The 13539-nt window shown below is 37.0% G+C and overlaps 1 protein-coding gene across 6 annotated transcripts in view; it reads right to left on the bottom strand.

Moving 5' to 3' along the window:
* The window catches only part of pear1 (platelet endothelial aggregation receptor 1), a 38285-nt gene that overhangs the window by 4597 nt on the left and 20149 nt on the right, over positions 1–13539 (bottom strand). The window contains exons 2-23 of one of the 6 annotated variants that reach the window (XM_083552683.1): positions 12091–12201; positions 11831–11932; positions 11206–11306; positions 10992–11084; positions 8223–8347; positions 7796–7917; positions 7562–7670; positions 7331–7467; positions 6880–7092; positions 6317–6491; positions 6004–6124; positions 5713–5876; positions 5060–5162; positions 4831–4977; positions 3722–3853; positions 3444–3572; positions 2293–2418; positions 1855–2067; positions 1617–1726; positions 1361–1487; positions 767–829; positions 468–668 (exon numbers count right to left, since the gene is read on the bottom strand). In XM_083552683.1, the coding sequence (XP_083408809.1) occupies positions 468–668; positions 767–829; positions 1361–1487; positions 1617–1726; positions 1855–2067; positions 2293–2418; positions 3444–3572; positions 3722–3853; positions 4831–4977; positions 5060–5162; positions 5713–5876; positions 6004–6124; positions 6317–6491; positions 6880–7092; positions 7331–7467; positions 7562–7670; positions 7796–7917; positions 8223–8347; positions 10992–11084; positions 11206–11306; positions 11831–11932; positions 12091–12197 (2920 nt within the window). In that variant the 5' untranslated portion in view covers positions 12198–12201. The remainder of the gene's footprint in view (positions 1–467; positions 669–766; positions 830–1360; positions 1488–1616; positions 1727–1854; positions 2068–2292; positions 2419–3443; positions 3573–3721; positions 3854–4830; positions 4978–5059; positions 5163–5712; positions 5877–6003; positions 6125–6316; positions 6492–6879; positions 7093–7330; positions 7468–7561; positions 7671–7795; positions 7918–8222; positions 8348–10991; positions 11085–11205; positions 11307–11830; positions 11933–12090; positions 12202–13539) is intronic. The other 5 variants (XM_083552685.1, XM_083552686.1, XM_083552684.1 and 2 more) reach the window with 5 other exon arrangements.

Genomic DNA, 13539 nt, shown 5'->3' with positions numbered 1-13539 from the left:
ACTCAGCAAAAAAATTACACTAGTTATTTTGGCAGATGTTTTAGACTCTTTAACACACCCCACTGCTGTTGTTGCCTTTTCCCTCCTTTGTACTTTATTTTCAGTTTCTCAACGCTGTTTATTGTCAGAGAAAAAACATTTCTCAACTCAGAAGTAAAACACACTCCCATAAATGCAATGCAGTGCAGTAAAAAGAATTAATGCACACTTTCAGGCCTAAGTGGTTTTGAAAGATGGGCTGATGAAGTGACATAGTTTCCTTTTAAATCCAGTAGTGAACCTTCCAGATATAATATCGCTTCCAAGTCCAGTGTTACTGATAAGAAGCAATTATTCACATCTTTGGATGAGAGTGTTGTATGAGCTTTTGGGTTCACACACAATGCAATGCTCTGACATTAACTACTCTTGGCTTCCTTCTTCAGGATGAAGTGTGCTAAAGATAAATAAGGTTCAGTAAGAGGTACCTCTGCAGGAGAAACTGGTGGAAGGGAGGACTGGACGTCGGAGCTCTGTGTAGGATCTCTCAGGAGGCACAGCAGGTTTCATTTCCATGTAGCTGCACTCAGGAGGGCATGGAGGAAGACCAGGCAGGTCTTTAATGGTGGCATATGGATTTTCACTGTTTAGAGAACTACTGCTCACAGCAATGCAGGAGTCCTTCAATTCTAAATGCAGATTAGGAAAATGTTAGCAACAAAAAGAAATATACTGGAACCTATGCAAACCACATGAACAATTAATTGATACTGTCAACAGCACTTACGTTTGTTGTAGTATTTCCCAAGACTGGCACTGTAGCTATAACTACGGTCAATTCCAAATGCTCCTGCAAAGCACAATTACGATTTTAAATAAGTTCAGAACACACATTAGGTGGAGACTAAAGGGTTTTTTAACGATGAATCAACTGAGGTTTGTGTTATAACAGCCAAAACCTAGCCAACTAATCTGGTGGTAGTTAAAACAGGATTTTTCTTCTTGACACCCCAGCTATAAAATAGAATAGATATTTCACCAAAACGATGCAGAAATATTTTTAAATATTAGACCTGCAATAAGTAATTTCCCTGCAAAGACCATGCTGTGTAAGAAGCCATTCTAGCATGGTAAAAACAGTCTGCTTAAAGATGTCTAAACCATTAGTATTTAATTTAAATTGCTGTTTCTGAGTCAGAATGGAATATTTAAATGCAGTCCCTATTTTTCTTTTTTTTTTTTTTTTTTACCTTTTAGGGAAATCAGATTTAACCTACATGCTATAACTTTTACTTCTGATTGGGAAACTTTCCTCAAATCAATATTATGAAGCCAAAAATAAATAGACAATAAATACATAGTAATTTATACATAGACATGCCTTGGTCTTTAGGGGGTTCCTGGTGTTTCCAGTCAGCAGGTAAAGTAGCATTAGATTCCATTCCAAATAAGCCTCTTCTTTCCCGTTCCATATTCTTCAGACTATAGAACAGCTGCTTATTGGTGTTCTGATTCAACACAATAGCAGAATAAAAGGGAACTCTTTAAGTAAATTTTGAAGCTATATCTGTATTCACACTGACTATTTGTATTTACTTAAGAAAGCATGTCTTCTAATTAACTGCATAGCAGACTACCTTGACAATCCGGTCCTGGTTATTAGGGATTTGGGGTAAAGGAAGTCTGTTCTGGGACAGGGTGTGGTAGCTGGGGTTTGAATAGTAGTGATGATAGCTGTGCGAAACATCTAATGCAAAGAAAGTGGAATTAGAATATTCTTTGTTTAGGGTTTTTTTTTTTTTTTTTTTTTTTTTTTTTATTTAAGTATATTATGCTCAGGCTGTTTCAAAAATTAATAGTGGAGGTGACTCCTACCAGGCACAGCGTACTCGGAGGTGACATTGCGGGTAGAGGAAAAAGACACAGTGGGAGTGTTGCTCTGTTTATCCTTTTGTCTACGTCGGTAGTAAAGAAGCAGTAATGCCAGCAAGAGCACCACCAATATAAGAAGGACCACAATGCCCACGATCGCCCCCCAAGAATCTTTCTCCACTGGAGACACAGGGACCATCACGCTCACCACACGCTCTGTGGAAAACCAGAAACTCAAACATTAATAACAATACACTATGACAACAGTACAATACAGCTTACTACGTTCTTCTTCAACATTATGATATTAAGGTATTTCTTTATTATGTGCCCCTGAAAGTTCATGCAAACAAACTTGTGTATTTGAAGTGATCGATTAATACATCACATATGGTTATTTGCTGAATGTCTGTATTTAGATTTTAGAAAATTAATGAATACCTTGAGCACAGTCCACTCCGGATCCAGGTTCACACACACACGCACCAGTGTGAGGATCACATGAATGGTTAGGGGAGCATAAACACATCTGATTACAGTTAGTCCCAAAGGATCCTGCTTTACACACTGTAACAAAGGTATTGCATATTACAGACAGCAACAGGAGCCAATGAATAAGTAAAGAATATCCAAAAATAATGGACAAAACCAACGGTTTAATAAAGCCAGCATCATTATAACATTTGCAAACTTAGGCAAATGTACTGGCCCAAGAATGTTTTGCAATCATCTAATTACAATTTTGTTGCATGAAGAATGTTTAATTATATATGCCTAATCATACGCTATATTGCCAAAGTTTGCGGACACCTGGTCATAAGTATGGTATGTGCTTTTTGAGCATCACATTCTGCATTTAGTTTAAATTGCTCTTATAATTCCCTTGATAACTTTCACTAGAATATAAAGTGTGCTTGTGAAGATTTGTGCAGCATTCCAAATCATCCCAAAAGTGTTCCATAGAGTTGAGGTCAGAGCGCTGTAGCAGGAGATTTCCACTCCAACTCATGCAAAGCATATCTTTGTGGAGTTTGCTTTTTTGCAAAGGGGCACTGTCATGCTGGAACAGGTTTGGGTCTCCTAGTGAAGAGCTAAGTTTCATTCTACTGGATTTAAAGACACCCTACACAAATGTGTGTCTTCAGCTTTGCGATAGGGAAAGAACCACATCTGTCTGGAAAAGTCAGGTGTCCCAAAACCTTTGTTCATACAGTTTATCTAGAACAATATTTGTATTGTTCTAGATAAATATTATCTGAGTCTTCATATAAGCTTATTCATATTCATACAATATTAGCTCTATTGAACCATTGAACAAAGTTATATTATGTTGCATAAAACATTTCTTTGAAAAATCTCAAAAGGTCCCATTTCAGAAATAAAAAAAAAATCATTTTTGTCATAAGTTTAAAGTATATATTATTCAGTGGCATTACAATAACTAAGCAAATATCAAAGCCAAAACTATTCCAAATAGTCAAAAAAGCCAAACAATTCTGATCATAACATTTATAAACAGTTTTATGAACATATTTAGTTTTTTGTGATATTAGCATTAGGCAGTATATTAGCATACGGGTATTTTGACTTACACACAGAGCAGTCGGATCCAGTCCAGCCTGGGAGACAGTGGCATGATCCATCCTGATGATGACATGTGGCATTGTTGGCACACCTACACACACCACTGCACTGCTTACCAAAGTGACCAACTGGACACACTAAAAATCACAGATATTTTTTATTTAGTTTGACAAAAAAGTCAATAAAAAAGATAATTGGATGCATCTCTCAAAATACATAACAGAGTTATTTGTATATACAGTATGTGCAAGTATCAGTCTACATTAATGTAATTTACAAATGCCACCTTGCTCACACAGGGGCCCTGTATAGCCTGGTAGACACACACACTGGCCTGTGATGTGATGGCATGAGGTGGAGTGGACACAGGTAGGACAAGTTTGGCTGCACTTCTCTCCATAGACACCCTGACTACAAACTGAGAGGAAGAACAAGAAGATCTGTACCAACTAACCAATAAAAAGCTGCTTAATGTTTACTATATTACATACACACTGGAACCTCAGAGCTCGCGCCCTCAGCGCTCGCGACCTCGCATGCTCGCGACTCTTATTCAGATCGGCTCGTGAGCATCCGCGAGCTGCTCAAAACGCTAGTTTTAACATTTCTAATCAAGGTTTATCTCATTAAAATTGTCTAAAAAATGCTTTAAAACTATTTTTATTATGTATTATTCATTTAAACTATAAAATATAACATGTACAGTACTGTATGACAAATTCATTATTAAAGTATTGTTAAAATAGTCTACTAATTAAGTGTTATGGAGTGAAATAGTGTTATTTACTCATTTAAATCGATTTCGTATAGTGTTCTTTGGGTTTTTCATGGGTTGGAAGGGGCGTATCAAAAGGTCGTGAAAATTCGGAACTCGCGACCGGTCTTGGTCCCTAACCCTCGCGAGCTCCGAGGTTCCACTGTATTACGTTATGTATTATATAACATTTATCGTCACTTTTATTGCCTTACTATCACTTACATGCTCTAATTGTATGTGTTAGATTCCTTTTTCTGATTCTGTAGGTATACTGTAGCATAGCATAAGTGGTTGCAGTGACTTTAAATATGTGTTATCTGACTTATGCTCAAGAAGAAAAAGAAGCTTTTTGATGCATCGTTTAAAGTCCACCCAAATATATAATTTGTTTCACTAAAAAAGACTTTTACTTACTCCTAGTAAACATTCCAGGATAAATACATCACTATACATGAAATGCAGTCTGGAATGCCTGCCTTTGTTAAAACATACCTACAGCCTATTAACAAATAGAGCACTCCATAATCTTGAGGATCTGTCTGTAATTTTAATACATTGATGTGTATGTTTTGACTCTCAAAAAAGTCAGCTAGTTAAAACATACTTACATCTGAGTAACTAAGAGGATCTGCACTCACCATGTTGACACTCTGATCCCCGGTAGCCAGGTTTACACATACAGATGCCATTGTGTGGCAGGCAGGAGGCGCTGTTGCTGCATACGCAGCTCTGATTACACTGATGTCCCCATTGTCCTTGTGGACATTTCTCTGTGCAACGTGGACCTAAATGCACAGTTAAAATTAAATGACACTGGGTCTAGTATGCTATTATGTTACATTATATGATTCTCAATTGTGTAGTTACCTGTCCAACCTGGCAGACATTGGCACTGTCCTGAAACACTATGGCAACCTTCATCATGGAGGCAGTCACATTTATGCTGGCAGCCTGGGCCAAAAGTTCCCAACTGTTTATCAAAGACAAGCAAAAATGGAAAATATTTCTCTTGATCAGAAGCAATGGTGCAAAGCAGTCAGCTGTGAGTAGAAAAAATAAACACAGACACACTTTGTTTGTTTGATTGTTTTTATGTTGTTTTATGTTTATACCCCACTTTTGTTTCATGCTCACATGCTTGTGAAACCAACCACCACATCACAGGGCAGCTGATTATACTCAAAGGAAAGTGCTATCTGCCATACATGAGTTCACTACTGTAAATATGATTGACAGGTTAGAGAGTAATGCTATCCATTTCACACAGAACCTCCTTAAAATCTCTTGATCTCCCTGCCATGTATGAATTAGCTTGTTTTAATGGACTGCCAGACATGATGTAGTGACATATTGACAAGGCAATGGCTTGCAATGATATAAAAGGAAAAAAAAGGTATGAGTCTGAGCATTTAAGGCAGTGTGGGTAGCTGAAGAACTTTTCTGTTGTTTTCCCTACCCGCAAAGTTCTGATGGTACTAAATACAAAGATTTTTAAAGTATGGATTTGGAAGCAGACTCACAGGGCAGGGCTGATCACACAGGTCTCCTCTCCATCCAGCTGTGCATGTGCAGGAGCCATCACCTGGGTGGCACTGGGCCTTGTTAGCACACTGGCATGTGGCATTGCAGCCTGGACCCCATGTCCCCTCAGTACATGGAATGGAACAGTCTGGACCTCTCCACCCTGTTAAAAAAGAAGGAACATCCACATTCCCATGTTAACTTATGACTAAATGGGCTTCAGTGAGATTGAATCGAACCATCCAGATCTAAGAACAAAACATTTTTTTAATTTCAGAAAATCTGCTTACCCTCTTTACAGAAGCAGGTTCCATCGATAGCAGAGCAGGAAATAGCATTTTTGCAGGTACACTCAAAAGAGCAATCTTTCCCATAGAAGCCAGTCTCACATTGCCTGTCACAGTGACGTTCCTACACACATTTTAGAGAACAGTAAATAACATTATGTTATACGAAACGGTAAGTTGAACCGCTGACAGCCTAAAAAGCATGTTGTTTACAAAGGTACTGGTTCTATTTCATCATTTTTTCATACAGCAACAAGGCCTTTATAGCAGAGAGGTTTTAAATGATAGATCACTGATTAATGCTAAATCTACTCACTGTGTATCCTGGAGCACAGTGACACAAACCGGTGACAGAATCACACACACCACCGTTCACACACAGGCAGGGCTCCAAGCAACCACTTCCATAATAACCATGAGCACAGGTCTCGTTACAGAAGAGCCCCGCCCACCCAGGCTGGCATGTGCACTCTCCCTTCAATGGATGACAACTGAAATATAGTATGCATGTGTAAACATGCACATGTATGAGCATTTATTTTGTTGTAAATCTCATAAATAAACACATGTTAAACAATTACATTTTTATTATTAGCAAAATGTTCCCTAGTTTTTAAACAACTTTTAACCACAGAAAAAAAACATTTACAATCTTCTTTTATAATCCACTAAACCAGGTTAATACATTTCATATATAAATACAGTGGTAAACTGGCCTTCATGTTTAAAAAAGCCTTCATGCATAAACATAATGAAACAAGTTTGAAAAAGGACAACAAAAGGATTCCACACTTGTGCATTGTATTTGGATGCTTGTCGGCTTAAATATGTTTATTAAAAACATAGCTAAAGGGCCCATAAAACTGCATTAATTCTCACCTGAGAGTATGTTGGCGGTCACAGAGGCAGCTCTGTTCACAGTGAATGCCAAAGGCTCCATCACTGCACATCCTCTGAGAGCACTGTGGACCCCTGAAACCCGGCTCACACAAGCAGCCCCCATCAATGTGATAGCAGCGTGCACCATTAGTGCAGTCACACACACCCTTGCAGTCCTGCCCATAGTTCCCCACTGCACACTCTTCATTACATCTGTGGAGTGAGAACATGTAAATGGACAATGTATACATACACATACCCACATATTTAAATCTACTATTCATGTTCTCCAAGAGACTAATCAAAGTGTTAGCGTAGCCTGTGATTTAAACATCAAGCATTACTAAAGCGTTTCAAAGAAACTACTAAATTCAATTTCAGAGGGGTTGCTTGTTGTGACATGAGGAGAATATTTTGTAGTATAATACAGAGAACATGACAACAAACCCACCTTTCACCAGTGAAGCCAGGAGTACACTGACAGTGACCTGTCTCTGGGTCACAGTGACCGCCATTATGGCACAAACACTCCTTAGAACAATTAATGCCAAATTTTCCTTTATGACATCTTTCTGTACATACTGACCCCTGAAAAAAAGAGGGAGAAAAAGAGAGATTACATATCTCGATCTATCAACGCAAGAGTCTATTCAGACTTTCAGAAAGAACTGAAATTTCTCACCGTCCAACCAGGAGGGCACAGACACACTCCTTTCCCCTGGCAGATGCCTCCGTTCTGGCACGAGCAGCGAGCTGCACATCGGCCTGTCCTCACACACGGAGTATCACATCTGTAGAGTACAGGGATTTTACTCACACGGTACAGAAACCTAATAAACAATATTATATCCCAAAGAGCACACACACATATAGTACATACACTGTACAATAAACAATACAGTGAAAAATGACTTACAGTGTCCCAGTAAATCCTTCTCTACACACACATTCTCCAGTTTCTTTATTGCATGAGCCGCCTGTTCCACACTGGCAATGCTGTGCACAGCCAGGTCCGAAGTATTCCTTTGGGCAAGGGTCCTGTCATCCAACATGTTCAATAAAGGACATATTATGATAATGTATTTATTTTTAAGATTTGCTCTGTAGGCATGCTGAGACAATTTACAGGTATTATTTTAAAAGCAATACTGGAATCTAAAATGGGCAAAAATATATTTACCAAAAGATGAGTTGTAAAATAAGCACTATGCCAATAATAGGAAATAAGAGTGACATAATAGTAGTAATAATAATAGTAATAATAATAATAATAATAATAATAGTAATAATAATAATTATAATAACTCCTCTACAATAATTGTAAGTGTCTCTATTTACCCTACCTGGCAGTGTTGTCCAGTGTAGCCTGGAGGGCAGAGACAGGATCCAGTCAGGACATCACACTGGCCTTTATTCTGACACTGGCATTGTTTGCTGCAGTCTGGGCCCCAGTGCAGCACATCACATGCTACAAAACATTGGAAGAAATTACTTAAACGCAACATCCCAAATTTCCTGAATTTTCTTTATTACCTCTTGGTTATACATTAAGTAATTTATTCTACTGCAGGAATATAAAGCAGGGATGATGAGACTGCTGGAGACATGAACCATGCTCCTTGCAAAGTATGCATTGGAATCATCAGTCCTGTCAAAGAAGCACCTACTGGTGCAACAGGGAATTAACGCCACACTGAAGATGGCCCCATGACTTTCTTCATGCTACATTTTAAAGCTATCATGTTACGCTTTTGAGTCAGGACGGCCAAGATTATTACATAGAGACAACAAGATGAATGAGGTTTAGATGAGAAATTTTACAGTGGAAAACAGATGTTTAGATGGGAGATAAACCGAAGTTCACACAGGGCTAAGATTTCAATCACGCAGACTTCAGATATCAAAGGTCATGAGAGGAGAATCCATCACACGTACACACACACACACACACACACACACACACACACACACACACACACACACACACACACACACACATATATATATATATATATATATATATATATATATATATATATATATATATATATATATATACGTAAACATACAAACACAAACACTAACCCACTTATTATAATTTATCACAAAACTAGAATAACACAAACCATTTCTTGCAGTGCCTTTTAATGGCAAGTTAAAATAACTGCTTACGTGTCATATATTAATAAATGAGAAGTAACCTTTAATGAGCTTGCAATGTTTAAAATCCATCATATTTTAGTTTCAAGGTAAATATATATTGCTGTTATTTACCTGTTATGACATACTCTTACCACAAATATTCGATTAATTTTCAAAACAGCTGCTGCAGAAAACTAAAATAAATCTTCAAATAATTTTGGAAGCACTTCCAAATATTTTTTTCATTGCCTTCCCATTAATGCTGAGACTTTAGAGCTAAATGAAATAGTGGTTAAAACTTCCTTAAACAAAGACAAAAAAAAGAAAACAAAAAATAAACCCCAAGCTGGCAACAAAAGGGTGTGCTTTTAGGTTTATTATCTCCAAATTTAACTGTGCAGTAATATTTGCTGAAAAATATGAATTTTTAAATAGTTTTCTGTAGATACAAAAAAAAATTAATTTGCCAAACTGTTCCTAAACCTTTTATACAACACTAAATAGGGAGCATGAACAACATCTACTTGTACAACCATATAAGTATATGGTGCTGCTAGCAGATCAGTAGGTGCATGGAAATTGTAATCCAGAGAGGAGATCTGAACTCAGTAAACTGCTCCATGTCAAGATGTCAAACTGTGGAATCTGGAGCTCAGCAGCTTGGCTCTCTTTATGAAACTCTAAATGACCCTGTGTGAGTATTCAGTGTTTGAAAAGGCAGACACTGATGAGCAGAGAAATGCAGCATACAGTTTATCAGGTCAATGACTTCATGAGACACTGCCTTGTCAAATTTTTTTTTTTTTTTTTTTTTTTTTTTTTTTTTTACAATTTAACAATATATTGATCTTGGTTTTGTATCTTTTTGTACTTACTTCCACTGTCAGTGATATTTTCCACTGATACTGTACTTGAGTAGGAGCATCTGATCTGACCACTGACTGTTCACAGAAATGTAGTAAGTACTTCCAAATAAATTGGCAGAATTCCAATGTATGTGGAATGGAATTTTTTCCCAAGAGAAGAAGGTCATGGTGAGGGTCTGATCTGTAAACTACATCCTCAACTACCAAAACCACAGAGTATAATTTATGAAGATTATTTAGTCAAGTTGTTATGATTATGAGTAAACATTAGAACACTTTAAGGCAAAACATAGGAATTAGCATTTTCTTTATGTCTTTTCACAATATCTTTTTTCAGTTATATTATATTTTGATGTAATACATACATCAAAATATATTGACTGGTTTTGATGAGTTTCATTTTGAAATTGCTACTGTATGGCATAGATTGTGCTTTCTTTGCATTAAAACTTTTGAACTTTGGCTTTGCTCAAATAAGTGTAGCCAAATCACTAGGTAATAGCTTAAATCTGCAACTTTGGAACTGTTTTTCATTAGTTACGACCGGGAACGAAAGCCGTGCTTAAAATTATAACTTCTCTTCTTTCCCACCACTCTCTCAGCACACAAGCATTCAGGAAGTGCTATATCCTATACTCTAATAAGCGAAATTTGCAAAGCAGCCAGTTGGAAAATGGGGCCCCTTTGACCAAGGTCTAAACCCAGTACAAGAGGCCAGAGTTTCCATTCCATGTGTATATTCCCTTCCCTATAGCACTGCACTAACAAGAGTGCCATCACTTGGTGGAAAGAAGATTTCATGCTGGATCCTTGAAGATTATCCAAAAAGTGGGGAAATGGGTTGTGTAAGATCATTAAAAACTAAAATTCAAAAATCATAAATTCCAGCTGGCTTTAAACCCTCAAAACCTCTTTAGGAATGGGGATGTGTTCAGTTATTAGCATTTCAATTAATGCATTAGCATTATAAAATTAATGTGACTTCATGAGTGTTTTAAACACCAGACTAGAAGAGAGTAAATCAACCAAGAAACAGCATCAAAGCAAGCACTTATGAAAATGTTGTGTATATGTTATGTCACAGTGTGTGTGTGTTTAACCTACCACTGGAACAATCATCTCCTCTCCAGCCACCTTCACACTGACAGCGGTCTGGAGAGACACAACGTCCGTGGACACATTCTTTGGTGCAGCGTGCTGGCATACATCCACACAGATTTCAAAAGCATAAGGAGGAATAAATAATTTTTGTAAGTTTTTACATTTATGTGATTCCAACAATGGTACATTTGGCACCTACATGTAATTTATTACTTACGAACACATTTGTTTCTGCTTTCATAGAATCCTGGGCAACATTGATACCTCCTACGATAGTCCATTTTTACCGACTGGCGATAAGCTGTTTTATATGTTATTCTAGAGAGAAGGGGGGTTGGGAGGGGGCACAAAAAATGAAATCAGGGTGAGAGGAAACAGTTTCAATTACACACTTTTAATTTACCCAAGGACATGTATGTACTCTACACACCACATGTTATTCAGAAAAAATATTTTTAAAAACTCATGTTAAAATGTCGACCATATTCCTCCAACACAACAGAGCAGGTACACATTTTCTTTTCCCAATTCATTATACATAATGGAACTAAAAGTTCTTAAAAAGTTTAAGAAGGAAAAACAACCATTAAGGTTTACAGTTTGTGTACTGAAATACTGTATTGTAGTTGTTGTCAGTGATCTATTAATTCAAGAGTCCATTCACTTTTCATCCATGTGCTTAGTGATATGTTTTAACTATGTGCAATATTCTGTATTATTATGTTTTTATACTTATATAAACAGTATCTTGTATATTGAAGTTTACACACTATTACCATTTTTGCAAAATTTCAATAACTTGTCTATCTAAATCCACTCCGCTGAGTATGTGTTTCTCTCACCGGTGTCGGATGCATTTGTTGGAGCTCCAGGGTTCAGAGCAGAGCTCCTCATAAACCTGATCAAATGGCTGAGCATATGACTCTTTCACAGAGGTGGTAAAACTGTAAAATGTGAAAAAAGAGAATCACTCAAAGGAACTTCTCTATATTTAACTGATACAGAACTGCTATGTTAAACAAAACTATGTGCACTAATTTTTTATTTTTCATGTATGACTCTGATGTGATTTGTTTCATCCAGCCTTGTGTTTTAGACTTACCTTTCCCATATACTGCACACATTGGAATCTCCAGGGTCCAAGCACTCTGTCAGATTACATACAGAGCCCAAAAGAAACAGGACCACACAGATCCACAGTGACGTCATACTGCTGTAGGGAAAAACAGCACAGTGTTACAGGAGAGACAAAATCAATACTCAAACCATACTGATCCAGAGAGGGGATTAAAACATTGCTGTTTTTTAAGCTCCTAAGAAGACAATGTGCACTGAACCCTACATCATTAAAAATGTGAGGTGATCAACCATTATTACTTTACGTTGCTGCATGATTTTCCTTTCTTTTATTCATGCCTCTCTGTTCTAGAGCAACATTTGGTATTGCTTTTTGCACATGGTAAGGCAGCTCTGTCTTCTAATCTAGATTTCTGATATATATTCGCTTTACATCATGTTCACATTATTATACATGCATTTCATTTCTCCTGAGTCAAAACATTGCTGACATGACAATATGCCAGATCTGGCTTTAATTACACTTTTTATTCATTGCTTTTTTTCTTTTCATTTTGTTTTGCTTTTAAACATTGCAAACATTCCTTTATTTGTCTAAGACAGATGTATTTATATGATTATGCTTGCAAAAAGCTTAACTCCAGATCTAGATTTCTAACAAGAATCAACCAAACCTGCTCCTAATACCTGGTTGTAAAAAGTGAATAGAATCTATGTTCATTACTAAATAATTATATGTTTATCTACTATTATTAAGCAACAAGTGAAGTAGCTTCTGCAAAATAACTGTAAATAATGGTACATTTTTAAAAGAGAAAAGATTAAGTTTTGCCATCTGGTTTTAATATAAGCATTGATGGCCCTGGGGACTGAATGTGGAAGGGGACAGAAAAGACTCCCAGAGCATTTGTGAGACTCTTCTGCTCTTTAAACCACTCTCTCTCTCTCTCTCTCTCTCTCTCTCTGTGTGTGTGTGTGCACAGGCACACACACACACACACACACACACACACACACACACACACACACACACACACACACACACACACACACACACTTGTATATGGAAGCTAAATTTGTTGTTTTCATTATACAAAAAAGAAAATTCCAAGAAAATCGATTGGACCCACTAACCCTTGGAATATATGACAGAGTTTGGAATATCCAATGCTGATGACAAATAGCTGTTTCATTATTCAAATGTCAAGTTGAAAGAATATGTGCTGGTTATCCACAGTAAATAAAAAAAATAGAATAAAAAGAAATAATTTACTTTTTATTAAGAAAAACATTCCTAAAAGCAGTTTTGCATCTCTATACCCAGACTCCTGAATCTGTCTTAAATTAATGTATTGCAGTGTACTATTGTGATAAGCGTGCCATTAGTGCAGGTTAGAGGTTTATGACCAGAGAAACCACCTCAAAAAGCATATGGATTATGCTTGCAAAAAGCTTAACTCCAGATCTAGATTTC

The sequence above is a fragment of the Silurus aristotelis genome, assembly GCF_946808225.1.
Source record: "Silurus aristotelis genome assembly, chromosome: 1".
NCBI classification, from domain to species: Eukaryota; Metazoa; Chordata; class Actinopteri; order Siluriformes; family Siluridae; genus Silurus; species Silurus aristotelis.
Note: the sequence above shows the minus strand (reverse complement) of the source record. Positions and strands in the feature narration are given on the sequence as shown.